The sequence below is a fragment of the Carcharodon carcharias genome, chromosome 15 (assembly GCF_017639515.1).
Source record: "Carcharodon carcharias isolate sCarCar2 chromosome 15, sCarCar2.pri, whole genome shotgun sequence".
Classification (NCBI taxonomy): domain Eukaryota; kingdom Metazoa; phylum Chordata; class Chondrichthyes; order Lamniformes; family Lamnidae; genus Carcharodon; species Carcharodon carcharias.
This window is the reverse complement of record NC_054481.1, coordinates 119,325,133-119,345,412: the sequence shown is the minus strand read 5'-3', so window position 1 is coordinate 119,345,412 and position 20,280 is coordinate 119,325,133. Positions and strand designations below refer to the sequence as shown.

General features: G+C 44.1%; 2 protein-coding genes across 3 annotated transcripts in view; one reads left to right on the top strand and one right to left on the bottom strand.

Moving 5' to 3' along the window:
* The window catches only part of arhgef16 (Rho guanine nucleotide exchange factor (GEF) 16), a 46,224-nt gene extending 37,182 nt beyond the window's left edge, over window positions 1-9,042 (top strand). For both annotated transcript variants that reach the window (XM_041206593.1, XM_041206594.1), the window contains exons 10-15: window positions 1,025-1,117; window positions 1,443-1,597; window positions 2,339-2,551; window positions 4,169-4,233; window positions 5,805-5,906; window positions 7,674-9,042. In XM_041206593.1, coding sequence (XP_041062527.1) covers window positions 1,025-1,117; window positions 1,443-1,597; window positions 2,339-2,551; window positions 4,169-4,233; window positions 5,805-5,906; window positions 7,674-7,813 — 768 coding nt within the window. In that variant the 3' untranslated portion in view covers window positions 7,814-9,042. The remainder of the gene's footprint in view (window positions 1-1,024; window positions 1,118-1,442; window positions 1,598-2,338; window positions 2,552-4,168; window positions 4,234-5,804; window positions 5,907-7,673) is intronic.
* Window positions 9,043-15,171: 6,129 nt separating this feature from the next.
* Window positions 15,172-20,280, bottom strand: part of megf6a (multiple EGF-like-domains 6a) — a 221,628-nt gene continuing 216,519 nt past the window's right edge. Inside the window, exon 34 of the mRNA XM_041206995.1 lies at window positions 15,172-16,786. Within this exon, the coding sequence (XP_041062929.1) occupies window positions 16,755-16,786 (32 nt within the window). The 3' untranslated portion in view covers window positions 15,172-16,754. The remainder of the gene's footprint in view (window positions 16,787-20,280) is intronic.

Sequence of the window (20,280 nt, the reverse complement as noted above, 5' to 3'; positions counted from 1 at the left end):
GCTTCTAATGCTGCACTCTGTTTCTTCATGTGCACTCGTGCCTCCCTGAGCTTTGTCTGGCTGAGTTGGTGGTTGTTTCTCTCCTGCTCTAAGATATACTTCATGTTGTGTGTGTGAGCTTGAAGCTCCAGCTTCGTTGCTGTAGCTTTTCCTGGTTCTGCGACGGCAGCTGTTTGATTCTGAAGTTCGGGCTCAACCTTCTGCTGCTGCTCCTTCCCCTCAGTTCCTTCTGTTTTAAGTGTGTTGGTGTTCAGCTGGAGGTTTGGTTGGTCTGGTTGAAGAAGGGTATTTTCTGCCTTCTGCAAAGGAGCTGGAATAACTGCCTCTGCAAGGAGTGAGGACGATTCCGAACTGAAGTCCCAGTCGAGATCATTAGCATTGGGGTGGACCTCTCAGGACTCTCCAATTCAGTGTAGTTGACCACATGGTTGTTTTGATGTCTTCTGTGTATTGAGGAGGGTGAGGGCAACACAAGCGTGCACTGCTCAGGAGAGAAAAAGGTGGATTGTGGATGATATACAGAATTTCGATTATTTGCCTCTTGCCATACTAGAGTTTTTTTTTATTCAGTCGTGGGATGTGGGCATCTCTGGCTAGGCCAGCATTTGTTGCCCATCCCTAATTGCCCTTGTTCAGAGGGCATTTAAGAGTCAACCACATGGCTGTGGGTCTGGAGTCTCATGTAGGCCAGACCAGGTAAGGGCAGCAGATTTCTTTCCCTAAAGGACATTAGTTCTTGGGGATTTTGGAGTCTTTCAACTGCTGCCACCATGGTGTAAGGTTAATGTTGTCTCATTAAGAGGCCTAGAGGATTGTATGGTTGAACAATAACAGTTTATTAATAACACATAACAATGTACGTCTATACAAGATACAGTTCTGACAAGGAGCTATCTTCATGCCAACTTCTACCCGACTCACCACAACACTCAACATCATAATGTGAGCAGTAATGTTTCCCCAGCACCACATTAACCCTCATAGTCCTGGGCATCACATTACTACACTTTCTGTTCCTTTCCAGCTGGTTAAGATGTGCAATGAAGGAGCTCGGAAGATGGAGCGAACAGAACAAATGTTCACGATCCAGACACAACTGGAATTTGGGAAAATCAAGGTAATGTACTCTGATCAGACTCTGCCTGTATTTTGTGTGAATGTTTCCCCTTTCACGCTCACTCATTCATTATTATCCCCTCATTCTTTCACTTGAACTTTGATTATTTTTTTCCTTTCTGTTCCACAATTACTCACTCTCTGACAACGTTGGTCATTTCTGTCCCATCACCTTGTTTCCTTTTTGTCTCTCCTCTAGTGTGCCTCTGTTGCTGCTTCCTTTACACTCATACCCTCCTTTTCCAATCTTGCTCCTCCCAGCCTTTCCTTCCCTCCACCCCTTCCCATCCCAGGGATGGTTTTTGTGACTCTCTCTTGTATTCTAGGGTTTCCCTCTCATCTCCACTTCAAGATGGCTGCTGAAAAGTGGAGAGTTGACTGTGTTTGTGGAAGAATCTGGAATCTTCCGCAAAGTGTTTGGAAAGCAAAGTTGCTTCCTCTTCCTCTTCAATGATGTGTTGATTCTTACCCGGAAAAAAAGGTATCTCGTCCTTGCTAGTTGTCCCTGATAGGCAGTATTTGCGTAGTGACCAAGAGCAAGTGTTGGCCATGGGGCGAGACCAGTTGGGCAGGGTAGGGGCAGGTGGTGGTTGCTAAGGGGTGGCCAAAGCATTGTCCTGATTCACACCCCCAAGGATATCACGAGATTGTCAATTAGAACTGGCCCTGGCTGATGCTTCCCTCTGTAGCCCACCAGCCGCTGGGACCCACAAGTGATGCCTCTCCTGTTGATCAGCTGGGCCCCCAAATTACTTGTGAATCTGATATGCTTCAGTACTGAATCAGCTGGCATGTTTGCCCAGAGATGGCATTGGGCGGGGGTGGGAGGGGTGGGGGGGAAGCACGGGGTTGAAGGAAAGTTTGGGGACCATTGATCTCCAAATCCTGGCTCGGATGTTATACCCTATTAGCTGTGCGTGTATGTGGCTGCCTCTTTCTGACCAACACACATACTCCACACGCCTGGTTGGGGGGTGGGGTGGGGGATAAGGTGAGGGGAGCCACTTGACCCCATGCACTGGGGGAGGGAGTGGGTCAGGTGACTTCTCCCGCGACTCACTGTGGGAGGACTTGGCTCCATGTGTCATCGACACTTATTCCCTTGTTCCATCTGTTAGCATTTCGAGGATTTGGAGGGGTCGAAAGTCAGATGTTGGGTCTGGTTCAATGATGTTACCTGTGACTGCCCCTGGAGCTGATGATTTTGTCCTTTTCCTGGCAGTGAGGAGAGTTACACGGTGCAGGACTACGCCAAGCTGGATCAGGTGGAGGTGGAAGCGGTGGAGAGCAGCGAGTTGCCACACTCTCCCCCAGGAAAGGTCACGGGTGGTGGAACCCTCCCTCGCTCTGGCTCCAACACTTGCCTCTTCAAAATAATCATGAAGAAGAACAGTGGCGGTGAATTGGAGCAAATTGTATTAGCTGCAGACTCAGAGTGAGTGCAATTAATCAACTGCCTGGATTTGAGTGTTCATGTTCCCTGTGGCCAACTGTACTGGCATTTCCTTAGAGTCCTACCCCTGCCCCCCTGCTCCATCTCCCTCCTCTCCCCCACACACCCACCCCACAATTTCCACTCCTGTTGGCTGTCACTCTTGGTGGGTACAGTTCCATGGGATATTCTGCTTGACCAAATTCTCATGTCCACCTATGAGCTGAAAGGGTGATATGTTGACAGGCTATTCATCCATGTTGGGCATCACAGCTGAGGCCAATGCAAGTCCTCAGCCCTTCATCTGACCTCACATCACAGCCTCACACTGGGTTCTGGTGTGGTTGGTAAAGGGAGGCAACTGAGCGCTGGTTGCTCCGAGCCACTAACACCAGATCCTTCCTCCAATCTAACCACACAATAATGGCAGACTGGAGGGCAGGTGAAGGGCATTCGTCTGTGTGACCATTAGCTCCGGGGCAGCTCTCCTTTATAAGAATGCTATTGCTGCAAATTCCTTCAGTCGCTGCATTTAGTTATTCCTGTGTTGAAGCCCCAAAACATGTTCCTCTGTCCACTTTCCCCAGCAATTTATTCCAAACGTTGATCAGCTTCTTGCTAAGTTTCTGTCTGGTTTGCCAATTTATTACTGATTTGTTTATTTGCTCCCGGATGTGCCCTTTCCTGAGTTCATTGGATCAACCACGTATTGTGAGTGATTGAAATCTTCAGCCCAATTCAACTCTGGGAATAGCCAGTTGCTTTTGCTGAGGGAATTTTTTCTGACAATTCACCCTATTTTTTTGGGCCTTTTCTTCTCCAGGAGCCTCCTCACACATCAATTTATATATATATATATATATATATATATATATATAAAATTACATTTGCAACCTGCCCTGGTGAGATTTGAACTCTCAACTTCCAGGTGATTGGGCTGTTATTTGGCTACTGTTCCCATCTTATCTTTGTGACTATTGGTTTAGTGGTGCTTGGAGCCAAGATGGCCAGAATCAAGGAATATGGACCACTGAACACTGATGAGAATCCAACGTCATAAAATTAAATCATATGATTATATTTGGAGCTCCCAGTAGAGGTCCCAGCTCTAAGGGATTACGGGATCGTGTTCGGGGTAGTGGGGTTAATGTTCCTGTTGCCATCCTACTTCAAACTCTTCAACGCTCGGTTTGGTAACAATCAGCAACCCTGATTATCTTGGACCTGTGTCACCTTTATTGGAGGAGAGGCAAATGTTTGTGGAATTACTGGCCCTTCAATGCACTAAAGCGTAGATATGATCATTTTTTCAGACAAATAAATACATGTCCTCCATTATAATTGGAAAGGGATGGAATGGAATTTTTACTTGTGGGAGGTTTAGAGATGCTGGAGATGTTAGTCAGACACTGCCATCTGCTGGGTGTCAAAAGCATTGCATAAAGTGCCAGTTCTTGGTTGGGTAACCATCATTGGTGAGGTGCCAGGTTCCTTGGGCAAGCAATGGTGGTGTGGGGAGGGGTGGGGGTGGCAGTGGTAGGGATGGGAGGTGTTGATTAATAATGCTGGTGCCATCAGGTTACAGGGTAATGTGAGCACTGCTATTTTGTTTCATGGCAGGAGTGACCGAGCGCGATGGGTCAACGCCCTCCAGGAGAACCATGATGACCTTGTCAATAAGGAAGGTATGGGCATTAGTGCGCCTGCACGGCGGGAACTGAAGCCACAGCTTCACATGACACTTCCAGACTGCACTTGGGGCCTTGTCAGACAGAGCAAACACAATCCCGTTCCCCACAAGCTCTAATTCTAATTCCTGCCCCACATGGCTTTCACCAGTTTGAAAGCTGGATGTGGTTGTCATGATGGGCTCTAGAATTGAGAGGTAAGGTTTGAATAATCATTAGTGATCACGGAGCAAATTTCTGACAGTGACCTTAAGTTGCACTTTGTCATTGAGGTAAGGAGGACGTTCCTTTTGCACACTGCCTTGTTCCATTCTCATTTCTTTGAGGTGCTGTGTAGGCAAAACGGAGGTGATTCTGCTCGCAGGAAGATTCCAGTAAAAAGCAAATGAATCATTGCGCAGATTGTTGCTGCTAGTTGAGAGATGAAGGTTCACCAGGACACCAGGAGAAGCACCTGCTCCTCTTTGAAGAGCGTCATTAGATCCATTGTTAGGACTTTGGTTTAATGTCTCAGCTGAATGAACATCTCTCTGAGAGTGCAACCCTCACTCAGAATCAGCCTACTTAGGGCCTGGAGTAGGGCTTTGCACTGTCTACATGGGGTCAAGGGTGCAACCTGACTTGAAACTGTCAAGTGGGCACCCCTGTCAGCTAATCGCTGAACAGCAGCTATGAATGTTGGGCCAGAAGCATTGTTAACAGTGAAATTACTTTCAGTTTGGCAGTTAGTGGAGATTGGGGGAGTTGTTGGGGTAAAGGTTTCAGCTGGAATTCACACCATATGGAAGGTGAAAATGATTGGTCAAGGTTATTCTGCAGCATCCTGGGTACCCACGTTGCCTGTTGGGCCTAATGCCTGAAGATTGGTTCTGTGGGCTGGGAAAGCTGGGGGCAGTGGTGGGAGTGGCGGGGCTGGCCATTCCCCTAAATAGTGGCCCAGCTGGAAAGGGGCAGAAAAAGCAGGTCAACAGCTGTGACAATTCCACCCTCACAACTGGTGGAGAGCCAGCACCAAGGGATCGGAATGCTTACACACCCTGTTAGAAAGAAAAGAGCAATGTAATGTGGGTGTGAACCTATACTGCAGCTTTGGAGTGAGGCTGCAGTGATCCCTGGCGCACTAGTTTCCAAGTTCTTGCTAAACTTACATTGGCTCCTCTACCGCAAAACGCTTTTTAAAAAAAAAAATTTTTATGATTCTCATCCTTTTATCCCTCTATGGCTTTGCCCCCTCACTAACTCTGCTGTCTGTCCTACAATCCTTCCAGAACTCTGCACTCCTCTAATTCTGGCGTCTTGTGCACCACACTTCTCCCCCCGCCCCCCCAACCCTTTGCTCTGCTATTGGAGGCCGTGCCTTCAGCTGCCGAGGCCTTAAGCTCAGGAATTCCCTCCCTAAATTTCCCTGCCTCTTTCATTGAGTTTTTGGTTACCTGTGGCTCAGTGTCAATATTTAGATTGATAATTGCTCCTGTGGTCTACCTTGACATTTTACTATATTAAAGGTGCTTTCATAAATGCAAGTTGTTGTTGTATGGAGTGACTGTGTTTCCTTCCTTTTCTCCTAGGCCTCCCTCAGGTGGAGATCATCAAAGCACATCTGGCCAAGCAGCCAGATGAGCTGTCACTCCAGCAGACGGACGTAATAATCGTTTTCCAGAAGGTTGATGGTAGGTCTGAGGCAGAAAGTCTGCCCTTTTGCAGAGTCTGTCTGGTGTGAGTTAGATTTCCAGAGCTGTGCAAAGGTTGATGATCCTAACCAGGGAGGACTGTGGAAATGCCGCTGTTTCGACTGGGTCTCAGCTTCCCAGGGCAAGGGAGGAGAGGGAAAAATAAACTGAGAAGGGTTTCCACTCCAGACAGCGATCCACGTGACCCTGTTGGGAAGCATATGCATGGCATGTAGCCATTGTTTAAGGACAGTGTTGGGTCAGCTGTGAGCTCCTCCTTGGACATTGTCTAGACTCACTCAATGGCGATGGTTGCTGATACCTGTGGAGCCCCATCCCCTCCCTTCTGTAGCTTTCAGGAGAGGGTGGGAGAATATGAATAGAATCAAAAGGATTATAGAGCACAGGTGAAGGCCTTTCAACCCATTGTGTCTGCCAGATCTTTGAAAGAGCTATCAAATTAGTTCCATTTCTCTTGCCTTTTAAATGTTTTCATCTTCAAATAATTACCCAGTCCCTTTCTAAAAGCTACTGTGGATTTTGCTTCTAGTCGAACATTTCACACCCTGTGAGTTTTTTTTAAGACCCAACTGTTCCTTGCTTTCACCCTTTTGATCTTTGGGGTGATCTCTTTACCTCCGAAACTAACCAATGGAGCAGATAAGGTTTAATAAACGGAATCACCTTCAACACCTCTTTGTCCTTTTGTCTATGACATCTTTTGGTTATCTCCACCTATCACTGGCCCTCTATCCAGCTCTATCCTCCACCCCCACCAACCCCCACACCGTTAAACCAGCTTATATTTCACCTCTTTTCTATTTTTACTTAGTTCTGTTGAAGAGTCATGTGGACTCGAAACGTTAACTGTGTTCCTCTCTGCCGATGCTGCCAGACCTGCTGAGTTTTTCCAGGTATTTTTGTTTTTGTTAATAAACGGAGTGATTATTGACATCACTGCGTCACTCAGTGAGCTGGAGGCGGGACTTGTGGCTTTTAATTTACAGGAGTCTCTGAACCTGTGACTGAGACAATAGCTAAGTCTTCCAATTTTAAATCTCAGTTATATCTCCAGCAAAACACAGAGAGTGCAGGATAATTTCATATAAATAATGTGCTTAAAATCAATTCCATGCACATCTGACAGTGATTGGGTAATTGCCCTGTCAATCATCTCCATTTTGACCAGGACATATGGGGTCATTCTGCACGACCAATATATTTTTCTTCCAGGTATTTTTTCTAATAACTTTCTCCCTGTAAAGAGTTGACCCTGTGCTGGGTTGGAGGCAGCTCCACTGATGCCAGCTGCTCATTGGTACCTTGGCCAAGGTTCCTACTTTCATGTCCAGTGTAATCTCCTCATTAAGTGACTCTGGTGGGCTGTGGCTCTGCACTGTGGCCCCTGCTGGAGTGATTCAATTGGTTTTATCATTCCAGGGTTAATGATAAGAATGGGGGCTAGAAAGTGGACGTGTGCAGGTGTCAGGTGAGTGCAGGGTTGCTCAGTTTCTGTGATGCCCCTGCAGTCAAATAGCCCGTGTGATGTTGAAGTTACTTGGACAGAGTATTGGGGTTTCTGGTGCCCTCACTAATATGAATGAATTAGCTGGCTGCCACTTGGGGAAAATACCCTGTTCCCTCATTGTCAGTCTCTTGTACCCGCCAGCAGATCAAATGCCCTCGTTCCTATCTGTAGGAGTTTTCTAGAGACCACTCCTTGCCTTTCTGTGCCCCTTTGACAGGATCTCCCCTTCCTCCCAATAGGTTGGTACCGGGGAGAGAGGATACGTGATTGGGAGAAAGGCTGGTTTCCTGAGTCGTGTGCCAGGGTGATAACCAATTGCATCGCAGTACAACGAAACGTCCAGCGAATGGAGAGGCTGCGGATCGAAACTGACGTCTAGTTCTTACATCAGAACCAAAGTTCCACCTGCCCATGCCAGGGCCCTGGTATGATGGAGTCTCGATTTTAACAAACTGCCAAGGCTGTGGTAGCTGACTTGGTGCCCAGCTTTTGCCACTATTTGTTGCCACTGGACAGTGTAATTGTAGCACTGGGGCTGAACGACCCATTTAAATGATCAACGTGGATTTGTGAGGGTTGAATATGTTAGTAAGGGGAGGTTAAGTAATATTCTTTAAAACGGAATTTGGCTGTGATCACAAGTGATTGGTATCCCTGTCTCCAGTCCCTTTCCTGATGATTACGCCCTGTCTCTCCCTGTGTGAGTGGCAAGGCACTTTCAGAAAAATAAGTTGAAATGTTATATATTTTAAAACGCAGGATCCATGTCACTGTGAGGGTTAGGGAGGGGAGGGGAGGGGGAGGGGGTGGTAAAACCCACTGCTACTGATCTTCCTGTGTATGAATTTAACTCTATGCAGAAGTGAAATTCCAGCCTTGTGAAATTAGATTCAGTTTCAACTTCCAGCATTGGTGATTTTTAAAATTTGTCAAGTTTGATGTAGATTGTTGTTAATCGGTGACCAGTGGGGATTATTGCGATGATCCAGTTCCAGCAGACCAAACCATTGATTGTTCACTCCAGTTAAATTGGGATCCTGGTCCACATTGAACACTGAAGGGTAGAATTTGAACTGAAATTGTTCTCTGTGCACATTTTCTATGAGAGGGAGGGAGAGTGGGTTTTCCATCTTTTGCCGTCCCATTTTCCCTTCCTGAAATCAATGAGAAATATAATGGAGCCGGAGTATAATGGGTGGCTATTTCACTATCACTTGTTTGGCACTGCTGCCCAAGACCTATTTTATTCTGTATACCTTATGGGGAGAGGGGTTTGGAGTAAAGGATTCTTTAATTTTGAGAAGGGTATTTTTTGATTTCCCAGTATATTTTAAGAAAATTAACCCGTAAAAGGCAGAAATTTAGAAGTGCCATCAGGGCTGAGAATCTGAAGGGTGTAAACCACTTGAGTATTGACCTGTTCTGCTGTTGAACGCCACCTCCCACCCCCAGCCAAACCCCACTTTGTTGAGGTTACCAGCTCGTAACTCACCTTCTGCCATCTGGTGGTCACGCTGGAATTTGCCAAACATTTATTAATTAAATGCTACATATTCCCAAGATTGACAGTTTTTAACAATGTACAAATAAATCTTTCTTATGATTTTTGTTGGTGGTTGTCTGGAATTATGCCTGAGCGTTTCTTCTGCTCTGTATTAGGGACAAGGGAATGGGAGAGAGCCTAGTGAGATTAAAGTAAGAGAAAAACTATTATATATTACCATTCACAATCTTGGCTCACAGCACTTTACGGCCAATTTTCAGAAAGTGTAATCACTGTTATAATGTTGGAAGTGCAGAAGCCAGTTTGCATAAGGTGTCACAAACAGTAATGTGATAATGGGCAGAAAATCTGTCCTAAGTGATGTTTATTTAAGGATAAAAATTAGGCTGGGACACCAGCAATAACTCCCCAGCTCTCTTTGTAACTGCCATGAGATCTTTTACATCCACCTAAGAGGGCAGTTTTAATGCCTCATGTGAAAGATGGTACTCCCAACAGTGCAGTACTCCCTCAGTACTGTACTGGGATTGTTAACTTTAATTCTGTGCAGTTGGACTTGGACCTGTTACCTATTCACTCAGAAGGAATTGCAACATGGAGAAGAGTTGGTTGTGTTGACATCAGCTAAAGGTCCTGTTGGGACAAATGGTCTTTATCTGGTCTTAATGATACTTGTGTAGATTTTGGCTTCAACTTTCTTGAAATAGGACTTCCAAGGCTGTGAGGGTGTCTATCCACTGCCCTTGTTATCCTGGCCCTCCACTAACCTGAGCTCATCCAAAACTCTGCTGTCCATGTCCTAACTCCCATTCACCCATCACCCCCGTGCTCACTGACCTACATTGGATTCTGGTCTCGCAATATCATGATTTAAAAGTTCCCATTCTTGTTTCCAAATCCCTCCATGGCCTCACCACCACCCCCCCCCCCCACCCCCCCACGTCTGTAATCTCCAGTCCTAATACACTTCAATCTCCAATTCTGGCCTCTTGCATATACCCAATTCTAATCACTCACCATTGGTGGCTATGCCTTCAGCTGCATATGCCCTAAACACTGGAATTAGCTCCCTTACCTCTATACCTTTCTCTCCCATTTTAAGACACTGCTTAAAACCTACCTCTTCAACTAAGCTTTTGATCACCTGACCTAATTAGCTCCATATGTGGCTTGGTGCCAGGTTTTACTTGATAACACTCTTTTGAAGCACCTTGGGATGTTTTACTATGTTAAAGGTGCTTTTATTATCAGGTGAGGAGGGGGTCGAATGGCTCCCCTCCTCTCTGCTTGTTTGACTGCAACAGGACTGTTTTAAAAGGTGAATAGACTTGCCAATGCTGAGAGTGTTTAACTGTTTATGTGCTGTGACCATAAAAGACACGATCAAACAGGTTTTCTTGAGTTTTTAAAAAGAAAAGACAATAATTTTTATTGTATCTAACCTGGTCTAAGTAAAATAATTTTTTTTAAAAGCTTGCGCGCACGCACACACACAAACACACACATATTTCACATGCGCACAAATAGATTACAGAGAGGGGAGGATAGGTTAAGTAGTTTAGAGTCCCATAAAATTAAAGGGATTATACAGCTCTTGGCTAGCTTCAGGCAGAATTCTGTGCTCCTGCTGCTTTCACTCGATAGTCCTGCTGCTTTTGGCATCAAAACAGTTTAAAGCTATAGGCAGACGATTAATCTGTTCTTCTGATGAGAGCAACACTGGGTTGAGTTATTTTAAAATTTCTTTCTGCAGCACCTGGATAGTCAAAATCAACACCCAGGGTTCAACTTGCAAGTTGGATGGAGAGAGGGGTGGGAAGGAACCCGCTCAGGGTCTTGTTCCTTCAGCATCTCAGTTGTTTGTGTTATTCTATAGGGAAAACAGATGCTTAAAACACACTGGGTGTTGCATGACCTATTCTAGCCAACTGCCCAGTGACCCCAATATGGTCATGGCTAGTGTATTTGAGTTACTTTGATTCGATCATGGCTGGGAATTCCTCCCTCAGCCAGGACTCCATTGTCCAAGTGATCACGTCTAATGTTTTATCTCCATCTAGCTGAGCACCCAGGTTATTGTCTGGGTGCTTTGCTAATGGGATAAAAAATGGCCCCTATTCATCTCTTCCAAGGCACTTGTTCCTGGTGCAGCTTTGCATATAGGTTGTCTCCATTTCAGGAGTTTTGGAATGCAGAAGTTAGTGATGCAAATGTGCAGCCATCTTTGACCATGATCCTAAGTCACTAGAAAGTCTTTTGTTTCGAGGAAAAGGAAAACATCAATTAGGGGGTTCCAGCCAGCAAATTCATTTTTTGTTATAAAGCATGGTTTCACAAGTGCTATATAAATGCAAATTCTTGTTCAAACCTGCAGATTAAAATAACACCTAAAAGAAATGTAAGACAAATGAAATAACCATTGCATTAACAATCGGGGCCATGGAGAAATCAGAGTCCCTGAGTCATTAAACAGCTAAAATTCAAATGGATTTCTCCATTGCTGGATTAAAAAAATTAAGCCTGTTGAGTTCAGAATCCTTTTATTATAGTGTAACTGTGTACACAGGAATATAAACAGTTTCACTAGAAACACCATGTGTATACAGCACATCAAAATGAATAAGACACACAAATGCCCTGATAATTTATTCATATATTCATAATAGCACCTTTAATTTATTATTATTAAAATCAATTGTTGCTGTTTGTGAGAAGCTTAGTCTCATTCTGTCAGAATTCTGCCACTTTACTTGTTCCTTCTTGCAGTGCCCATTGACTCAATAAGAAGCCGATTCCCGATTCAGACCATTAAATCAGAACCCCTGACGAATTTGTCTCACCAGCAACTCAGAAAAAAAATATTTTTATGTATCTGTTCACTATTATGTCACTGGGCAATTATTGGAAGAAGCAGCAAATATTATTGATGAGCCTGATATTTTTTAAAAGCCGCCATCATGTAAACAAACTAATAGCTGTAAGCCAGGCTGGAGTTCTCTTTGAATACAATTCATGTGGAGCACAGTGTCAGCACCTTTTAACTATTCTAGGACTCAGCCATTCTTAAGTTCAAGTGTTTGTTCCACTGTTGGTGAAAATTCAGTGAAAAGTTATATAAGGTGGGGGTAAAATATACCTCCCTTTTATAAACCAGACCTTTGGGACAGTGTAGTCATGTGGCAGGGGGTGAGGGGGGAAATCTCTGCTCAGCCCTCCGACTACACCCTGACCCATTTCCTTGGAGCATTAGTGATGTAGGGTGAACTGCCAGTGGAATTCCTGTTTCCACAAGGGAGTCCACCATTGCAACTTCCGGATAACAGCATTTAAACGGGCATGAGTACCATGCTGAATAATCTCAGATACAGTTTAGAAGTTTTTATGGCTGAAATTGAGGTAGAGGAGGGCTTTGGTGTCGGCACCTCTCTCACTCCCATTGGGGCCTTGAGCACTGATAGCGTAAGGCTAACTACCTACTGTCTCTGCCATTAGTCCTGGAAAACCTGGTGGCAATCAGAGCAGAAGTGAGAGAAACAGACCAAAGGACAGGTCCATTCCCTCCCAGGCCAGAATTTGCATGGGACGACCAGGGAAAGGGTCACAGCAGGAGAGGGGGTGGTTGGGAAATACAAAGAGGAGATCTCCATTTGCCAGTCATAATCCTGCCTGATTCTGGGTGGAGTTGGAATTCCAACTTTTAGTGTCCAGACTTTTCGCTCCAGAAATTCAGTTGAGTCTGTTCTAAAACTTGGCTTGAGTTTGAAGTCAGGCCCAGTACCAAACTGTGCCCTGTGCCGGGATCCAACTCACAGGCCTGTCTCCAACCAGCTCGCCTTCAATTGTTCTCCAGAAGTTATCCTGTTCTCCTAGTCTGATGTATACACCAGTGGTGCACTCTTTGAAGTTCACTTACATAAATCAGAGCCTGAAAGTCTGAGATAATTGATATAGAAGGTGCAAGGTCACAACATTATCTTGTGCTGACTGGGAGCCATCTTGAATACTGAGGTGTGAGGTAAGTGGAATTATAATAGCCCTTAGATTTAAAAATCTACTATTGCAGTTAAACATAATAAAGATTTTTTAAAAAAAAACTTACTTGATCTAATATTGTGGTTGCCATGGTATCTAGTCAGATTAATACGTGATGGTTGACTGCTTCAAAGCTGCTTAAATACTGAACTGACCATAATACGTTATATTACAGGCTTAATTATTGAAAGTCAAGTGATATGAAAGCAGGTTGTCATGGAGACAGCCAGCTAAGGTTATTTCTCAGTGTTGCACCATCCCTGATTCTCTCTCCATTTTATTTTCATTGTTCTGTTTGTGCAGGAGAGAAAAAAAATATCAGTTAGTGTATTTGCTTCCACCAGTCCGCTGGCTCGCATAGACTCAGCTGTCCTCAGAGATTGTTTTCAGATTATCTCCGCCATCCATTGCTGCCTCCTGTTGCCTCCTGAAAGTCAGGTGCTTACTACTCCAAGGGATGGCTGATTCAGGGTCACTAACTCTGGGGGAAGAAAATAAGGGACACTTTGCCATGGGGGAACTGTAGGAACTGAGTGGTGGGTGGGGGGTGAGGGAGCTAGGGGCATGGGGGTGTAAACTCAAACTCAGGATTGCTACTGCTGGCTGGGACTCCAATGACCCCCCCCCCCCCCCCCCCCACCTCCCCCCAGAACACCGGCCATTGCTCCCAAATGGCTGTATGGGCTTGGGCCTGCACTTCTGGCGCAGCACCATGAACGTTGGCAGACACAAAAGAAATCTGGGGATAAATGGCATCCTGGGAGGCTCAGAGCCTGGAACACGGGTCGGAAATCTGAATTCCAGGACAGTCCCAGAAAATCCGGGATGGTTGGTCACTTTGGGCTGACTGCCCCAATCTGGAGCTTTGCAAACATGTATCAAAAGAGGGTGAGCCCATGCTGCAAGGCCTCCAATATCTGCCAAGGACGAACTCTGCTGGACAATTTACCTAAAGACTTCACAGATGTTTGAAATTGTTCTGTTGTATTTTTTAGTGGGGCTGGGAGTAGGGTGTGGTGAGTAGGGAGACTGAGGGAGCCATAATATTATGGGAGTTGGTCAAGCTTGATCATAGCAGGAATGGAACAACTGAAGCAGGACGTAGTAAGTGGAGGCGGCAGCAAGTCTGGGGTTTTAAAAGCCTGTGGTGTCAGGGAGTTGAGGGACACACACTGTTGAGGCTCCTGGTAAAGATGGTGCTGGAAGAACCAACCTTTGTTTCAGCATGGAGGAAGAAGAAGGTGGAAGTCGGCATGTAGGGAGATTGAGATATGTTCAAAGGCCCGACAAGCATAGAGAGAGAGACAAAGGACAAAAAACTAGAGGCTTTAAGAACATAATAAATAGGAGCTGGAGGAGGCCATTTGGCCCCTCGAACCTGCTCTGCCATTCAATGATCATGGTTGATCTTTGACCTCAACTGCACATTTCAGCCCAATCCCCATATTCCTCGTGTCCAGAAATCTATCAATCGCAGCCTTGAATATTCTCAACAACTGAGTAGTCATTTGGGGTAGAAACTTCTAAAGATTCACAACCGTCAAAAACCCAAATAAATTCCCCATCTCAGTCTTAAATAGCTGAGCCCTTATCCTGAGACTATGGTCTCTAGTTCCAGACTTAACAGTCAGGGGAAACAGCCTCTCAACATCTATCCTGTCAAGCCCCATTAGAATTTTATATGATCACCTCTCATTCTTCCATCCTCCAGAGAGTTTTAGGTCGATTCCACTCAACCTTAATAGAGGACAGCCCTCTCCGCCCAGGAGTCAATCCAGTGAATTCTTGCTGCAATACCTCCAAAACAAGTACATCCTATAGTACAGAAGCCAAAACTGTACACAGTACTCCAGGTGTGATCTCATCAAAATCTTGTATAATTTTAACAAGACTTCTATACTCTTGCCCTCCAACCCTCTATTGCAATAGGGACCAACATGTCATTTGCCTTCCTAATTATTATGTATTTGGATTTTAACTTTGTTTTAACTTCATAGTCCTGATGAAGGGCCACAGACTTGAAACGTTAACTCTGTTTCTCCCTCCACAGATGCTGTCAGACCTGTTGAGCATTTCCAGCATTTTCTGTTTTTATTTGAATTCCAGCATTTGCATTTTTTTTGTTTGCATCAACTTTGTGTTTCTTGTATAAGAACACCCAAATCCCTCTGAACGCCAACACTGAAAAATTTCTCACCATTTAAAAAAAAAATTCTGATTTTTCTGTTCTTCCTATCACAGTGAATAATCTCACATCTTCCCACATTATACTCCATTTGCCATCTTCTTGGCTATTCAGTTAGCCTGTCTATAACTCTTTGCAGCCTCTTTGTGTCCTCTTCACAGATTGCTGTCCCACCTAGCTTGCTATCATCAGCAAACTTAGATGAAGGGGCCAAGAGTAATGTATCCAAGTCATTAATATAGATTGTAAACAGCTGAGGCCCCAGAACTGATCCTTGCAGCAGCTAACCAGTAATAGACTGCCAACTTGAAAATGCCCTGTTCATCCCTACTCTCTGCTTTCTGTCTGTTAACCAATCCTCTTTTCATGCTAATATATTATCTCCAATGTCACAAACCCTTATTTTGTATAGCAACCTTTTATAGGCACCTTATCGAATGCTTTTTGGAAATCATGCAAAATGCATATGGCAGGAAGTTTGATTTTCAACCAGTTGGTAGCTTATCAAACTTGTCTTTTTGACAAGACTTGATTCAACCCATTCTGTTGTGGTTCTGTCCAAACCATATAATCTCCAACAAGCTGTGCAGGGCAGAGATCGATCAACAGGTCCCAGTCTGCCATATTCTGGTTAAGGGAAGCAAGGATGCGCATTGATGGGAGGCAAGGCAGACTGACTAACACTGAGGATGGAGTCAGCCTTGACTAGGCAGATGAATCAGACTGTAATAGGGAGCCCATGTCCAGGGCACATTCTCTCAACACTATTCCCATTCCATTTAGCTTGCCAACCTTCTTCCTGTGAATCTTGTGCAAAGGCTAACGCTCATAATTTACACTGTGGTGGGGAGCATGTTCAGTTCCTTAATCCTCAATATCTGCTCCTGAGGTCCTGCGTTGTGGCTACGTTGTAGTGAACGAGAACCATCGGTATCAGATTGCAAATGCCCACCTTATGTTGAAAAGACACAAATTGGTCACTGCACCATGCCCTGATGGGAGGTTAGATGTTTAACTTTCTTGGTCAAATATTGTGTTGCTTAGGTACCAGGATTAATATTCACTGTCTTGCCAAACTAGATCTCAGGGCTGCAATCTCTATTAATCTTGCCTTCCTGGGATTTGGTTTATAAAAATAAAATATATGTATATATGAAAAAGAGCAGTCTTTAAGGTATCAAAAACGTTTTCAACACCCATAGAGTTTGAGCTTGTTCATTGTTCAGGAATTCAGACGCTCGCTGTCTGACAAGGGGCAAAAGCTGTGGGTTTGAATATCCTGCTTCGCTGCCTGGATCTTGAGCCCAGTGGGAGGCTGGATCCTAAAATCTGTCAGTATTTCCACTTTTTAGTAAAATATCGATGTTCAGAATAACAGCAGGGGCTCACTTCCATTCCTCCAGATCTTCGTTTGTGGTTTCGCCTTCTCATGATTTTGCTTTCAGCGGTGTCTCTGAAAGGTTGCTTTGATGGGCAGGGGGGTATAACGTGCAGAAGCAGTCTCATTGGCACTGGTCAGACTGAGGACTGGCTTCACGCTCGCTTAAGTGACTATAACCATGATGCTGTGTCCGATGCCACATTTCCCCAGGGTGCAGGTCACAAGTGGTGCGGTGGCTTGGGAGGCCCTCCTGGAACCAGAGAGTACAAGGTAAGGTACAAACAACAGCCCAACCTACCCTCTACAGACCAACCCATCTAACAACTGTGTGGGACTTTTCTAATCACTGACCATTGAACTATGGCAACCAGAAAGTTACAGGCTTAATCTCTGGCCTCTACTTAATCAAAAAGTAAGGACTTGCATTTCTCTAGCAATTTTCACAACCTCAGGACATTCCAAAGTCTTTTACGCCATTGAAGTACTTTTGCAGTATTGTCACTGTTGTAATGCAGGAACCACAATAGCCAATTTGCACACAGCAAGCAAACAACAAATCCTCAAACAGCAATGATTGAGATCAGTGAGCAGATAGTTTATTCTTGCGATGCTGTTTGAGGGATAAACATTGTCCAGGACATCAGGGAGAATTCTCCTGCTCTTCTTCAAATGGCACCTTGGCATCTTTTACATCCACCTGAGAGAGGCCTCTTTTAATATCTCACCTGATAGATGGCACACTCTGTTGGTACCACACTGGGAATGTCAGTCTGGATTCTGTATTCAGGTCCCTGGAATGCGAGTTGAACCCATAACGCTTGTATTCAGAGGCAAGGTACTGAACCACAGCTAACACCTAGTTAGCTTACTGTAGCAGAAGCAGTATTGAACAGTCCTGTATTGGGGGTGTGAGATTAGGGTTCCCCACTTTAATCACTATCCAGAGATCCTGCTGGACAATGTATAGCATTAAATAATCTGATATTGCTCACTGTTTAGGATCACAGATGAAGGCTGAGGTACTTTAGGCACTTGCATATCTGCACAGTAGCAACAGTCAACACCTTTGTAAGCGGGGGGAAGTGGAGGGAAAATAAATATATTTTTAATTGAAGCAGGAAAAATGACCATTTAATCAGCAATCTTTGTTGGAGTGATTTTGGGAACAACAGCTGGTGAATCAACTATTTTTTTCACCCTAAGACAAGGGATAGCAGAGTGGGTGACAGAGTTCAGAGCGACACTGAATTCAAATCCAGGCACACTCAAGTATGATTGTCTTGGAGCGAGGGCTGTTCAGGGGTGGTGTTGGGAAGCACTTCTTCACAAGGGCAGAGTAAATCTGAAACTCTTCCCACAAAAACCTGTTGCGGGATGGGGATAGTTCAATTGAAAATTTCAAAACTGAAATTGATTGTTTTTTTGTGAGGCAAGGCTACTAAAGGTTATGGAGCCAAAGTGGGTCATTGGACTTAAGATCAGCCATGATCTAAGTAAACATAGCTTGAGGGGCTGAATGGGCCTCTCCTGTTCTTAGGATGAGGAGTTAGTGAGGTGAGTTACCACACCAGGCAGGGAGGTGGGCTAAATCCAGCCAGAAGATTCCTCTGTGGAGAGAGAAACAGAGTTAACGTTTCAAGTCCGTATGACCCTTCTTCTGAGCTATGAAGAAAGGTCATACGGACTTGAAATGTTAACTCTGTTTCTCTCTCCACAGATGTTGTCAGACCTGCTGAGTTTTTCCAGCATTTACTGTTTTTGTTTCAGATTTACGGCATCTGCAGTATTTTGCTTTTATCTTATTGAAGGTTCCTCCCCAGGTGCTGTTAAGGATCCTGATAAGTCCCAGATTAGTTCCTGCCTCTGTCTCTGGGAAGGGTTCTGGAGAGGGGATATGTAGGCTTACAAAGCAAAAGGATAAGGCAGCATTGCAGTGCAACTATTTGGGTAATGATTCCCAGAGTGTGACAGGAAGGGGCAGGGTGTACAAACATAAAAAAACAGCAGCAAATAGGGTCAAAGGGGGGTAAAATAATAAAACAACAAAATTGATGATTCTTAAATGCACATAGTATTTGGAACAAGATAAATGAATTAATGGCACAATTGGAGGTTAATGGGAATGATCTTGTAACTGGTACAGAGACATGGTTACAAGGAGATCAAAGCTAGGAACTAAATATTCAGGAGTATGTGACTTTTCGAAAGGACAGCAGGAAGGAAAAGGTGGTGGAGTAGCTTTGTTCATACAAGCTGGAATAAGTATGATAACAAGAAATGATCTTGGATTGGAACACGTAGAATCCATATGGGTGGAGGTAAGAAATAACGAGGGGAAGAAGAAACTGGTGGCAGAAGTCTATAGGCCCCCTAACAGTAGCTATACCGTAGGACAGAAAATAAATCAGAGGATAATGAGGGCAAGTAAAAAAGGCAGTACATTAATCGCCGGTGATATTAATTTTCACGTAGATTGGGAAAATCAAATTGGCAGAGGTACCGCGAGCAAGAATTCATAGAATATATTCAGGACGGTTTCCTAGAACGATATGTTGTGGATCCAACCAGGGATCAGGCTATTTTGGATCTGGTAATATATAATGAGGCTGGTTTAACAAATGATCTTAGATTAAAAAATCCTCTAGGAAACAGTGACCATAACATGGTAGAATTTAGCATTCAATTTGAGAGTGAGAAACTTGGGTCAGAAACAACTGTGCTAACTTTAAATAAGGGTAATTATAATGGAATCAGGGCAGAGTTGGCTGGAGTGGACTGGGAAAGCAGTTTAGCAGAAAAGATGGTTGATGAACAATGGCAGATGTTTAAGAAAATAATTCATGACTTGCAACAAAGATATATCCCATTGAGGAAGAAGGATTTCAAAAGGTGATAAACCAACCATGGTTAACCAAGGAAGTTAAGGATAGTATCAAATTGAAAAAAAAGACATACAATGTGGCAATGATTAGTGGTAACAGAGGAATGGGAAAGTTTTAAAAACCAACAAAAGATGACCAAACAAATAATAAAGAGGGAGAAAAACTTTGAGGGTAAACTAGCAAGTAATATAAAAATGGACAGTAAGAGCTTCTTTAAATATATAAAAAGGAAGAGAGAGGCCAAAGTAAATATAGGCCCCTTAAAGAATGAGACCAGGGAAATAATAATGGGAAACGAGGAACTAGCAGAGGAGTTGAATAAATACTTTGCATAAGTCTTCATGGTAGAAGACATTAACAGCATTCCAAAAATACTAAACAACCAAGGGGCAAAAGAGGGGGAGGAAATAATGCAATAACTATCACTAGAGAAAAAGTACAAGGGAAACTAATGGGGCTAAAGGCTGATAAGTCCCCTGGACCTGATGGGTTGCATCCTAGGATATTAAAGGAAGTAGCTACACAGATAGTGGATGCACTGGTAGTAATCTTCCAAGAAACCTTAGATTCTGGAAAAGTCTCAGAGGATTGGAGAACGGCCAATGTAACACCCTTATTCAAAAAGGGAGGGAGACAAAAAACAGGTAACTATAGTCCAGTTAGCTTAACATCTGTCATTGGGAAAGTGTTGGAGTCCATTATAAAGGATGTAATAACAGAGGATTTAGAAATGCAAAATCTAATCAAGCAAAGTCAGCATGGCTTCATGAAGGGGAAATCATGCTTGACAAATTTATTAGAATTCTTTGAGGAGGTAATGAGCAGGATAGATAAAGGGGAACCAGTAGATGTAATGTATTTG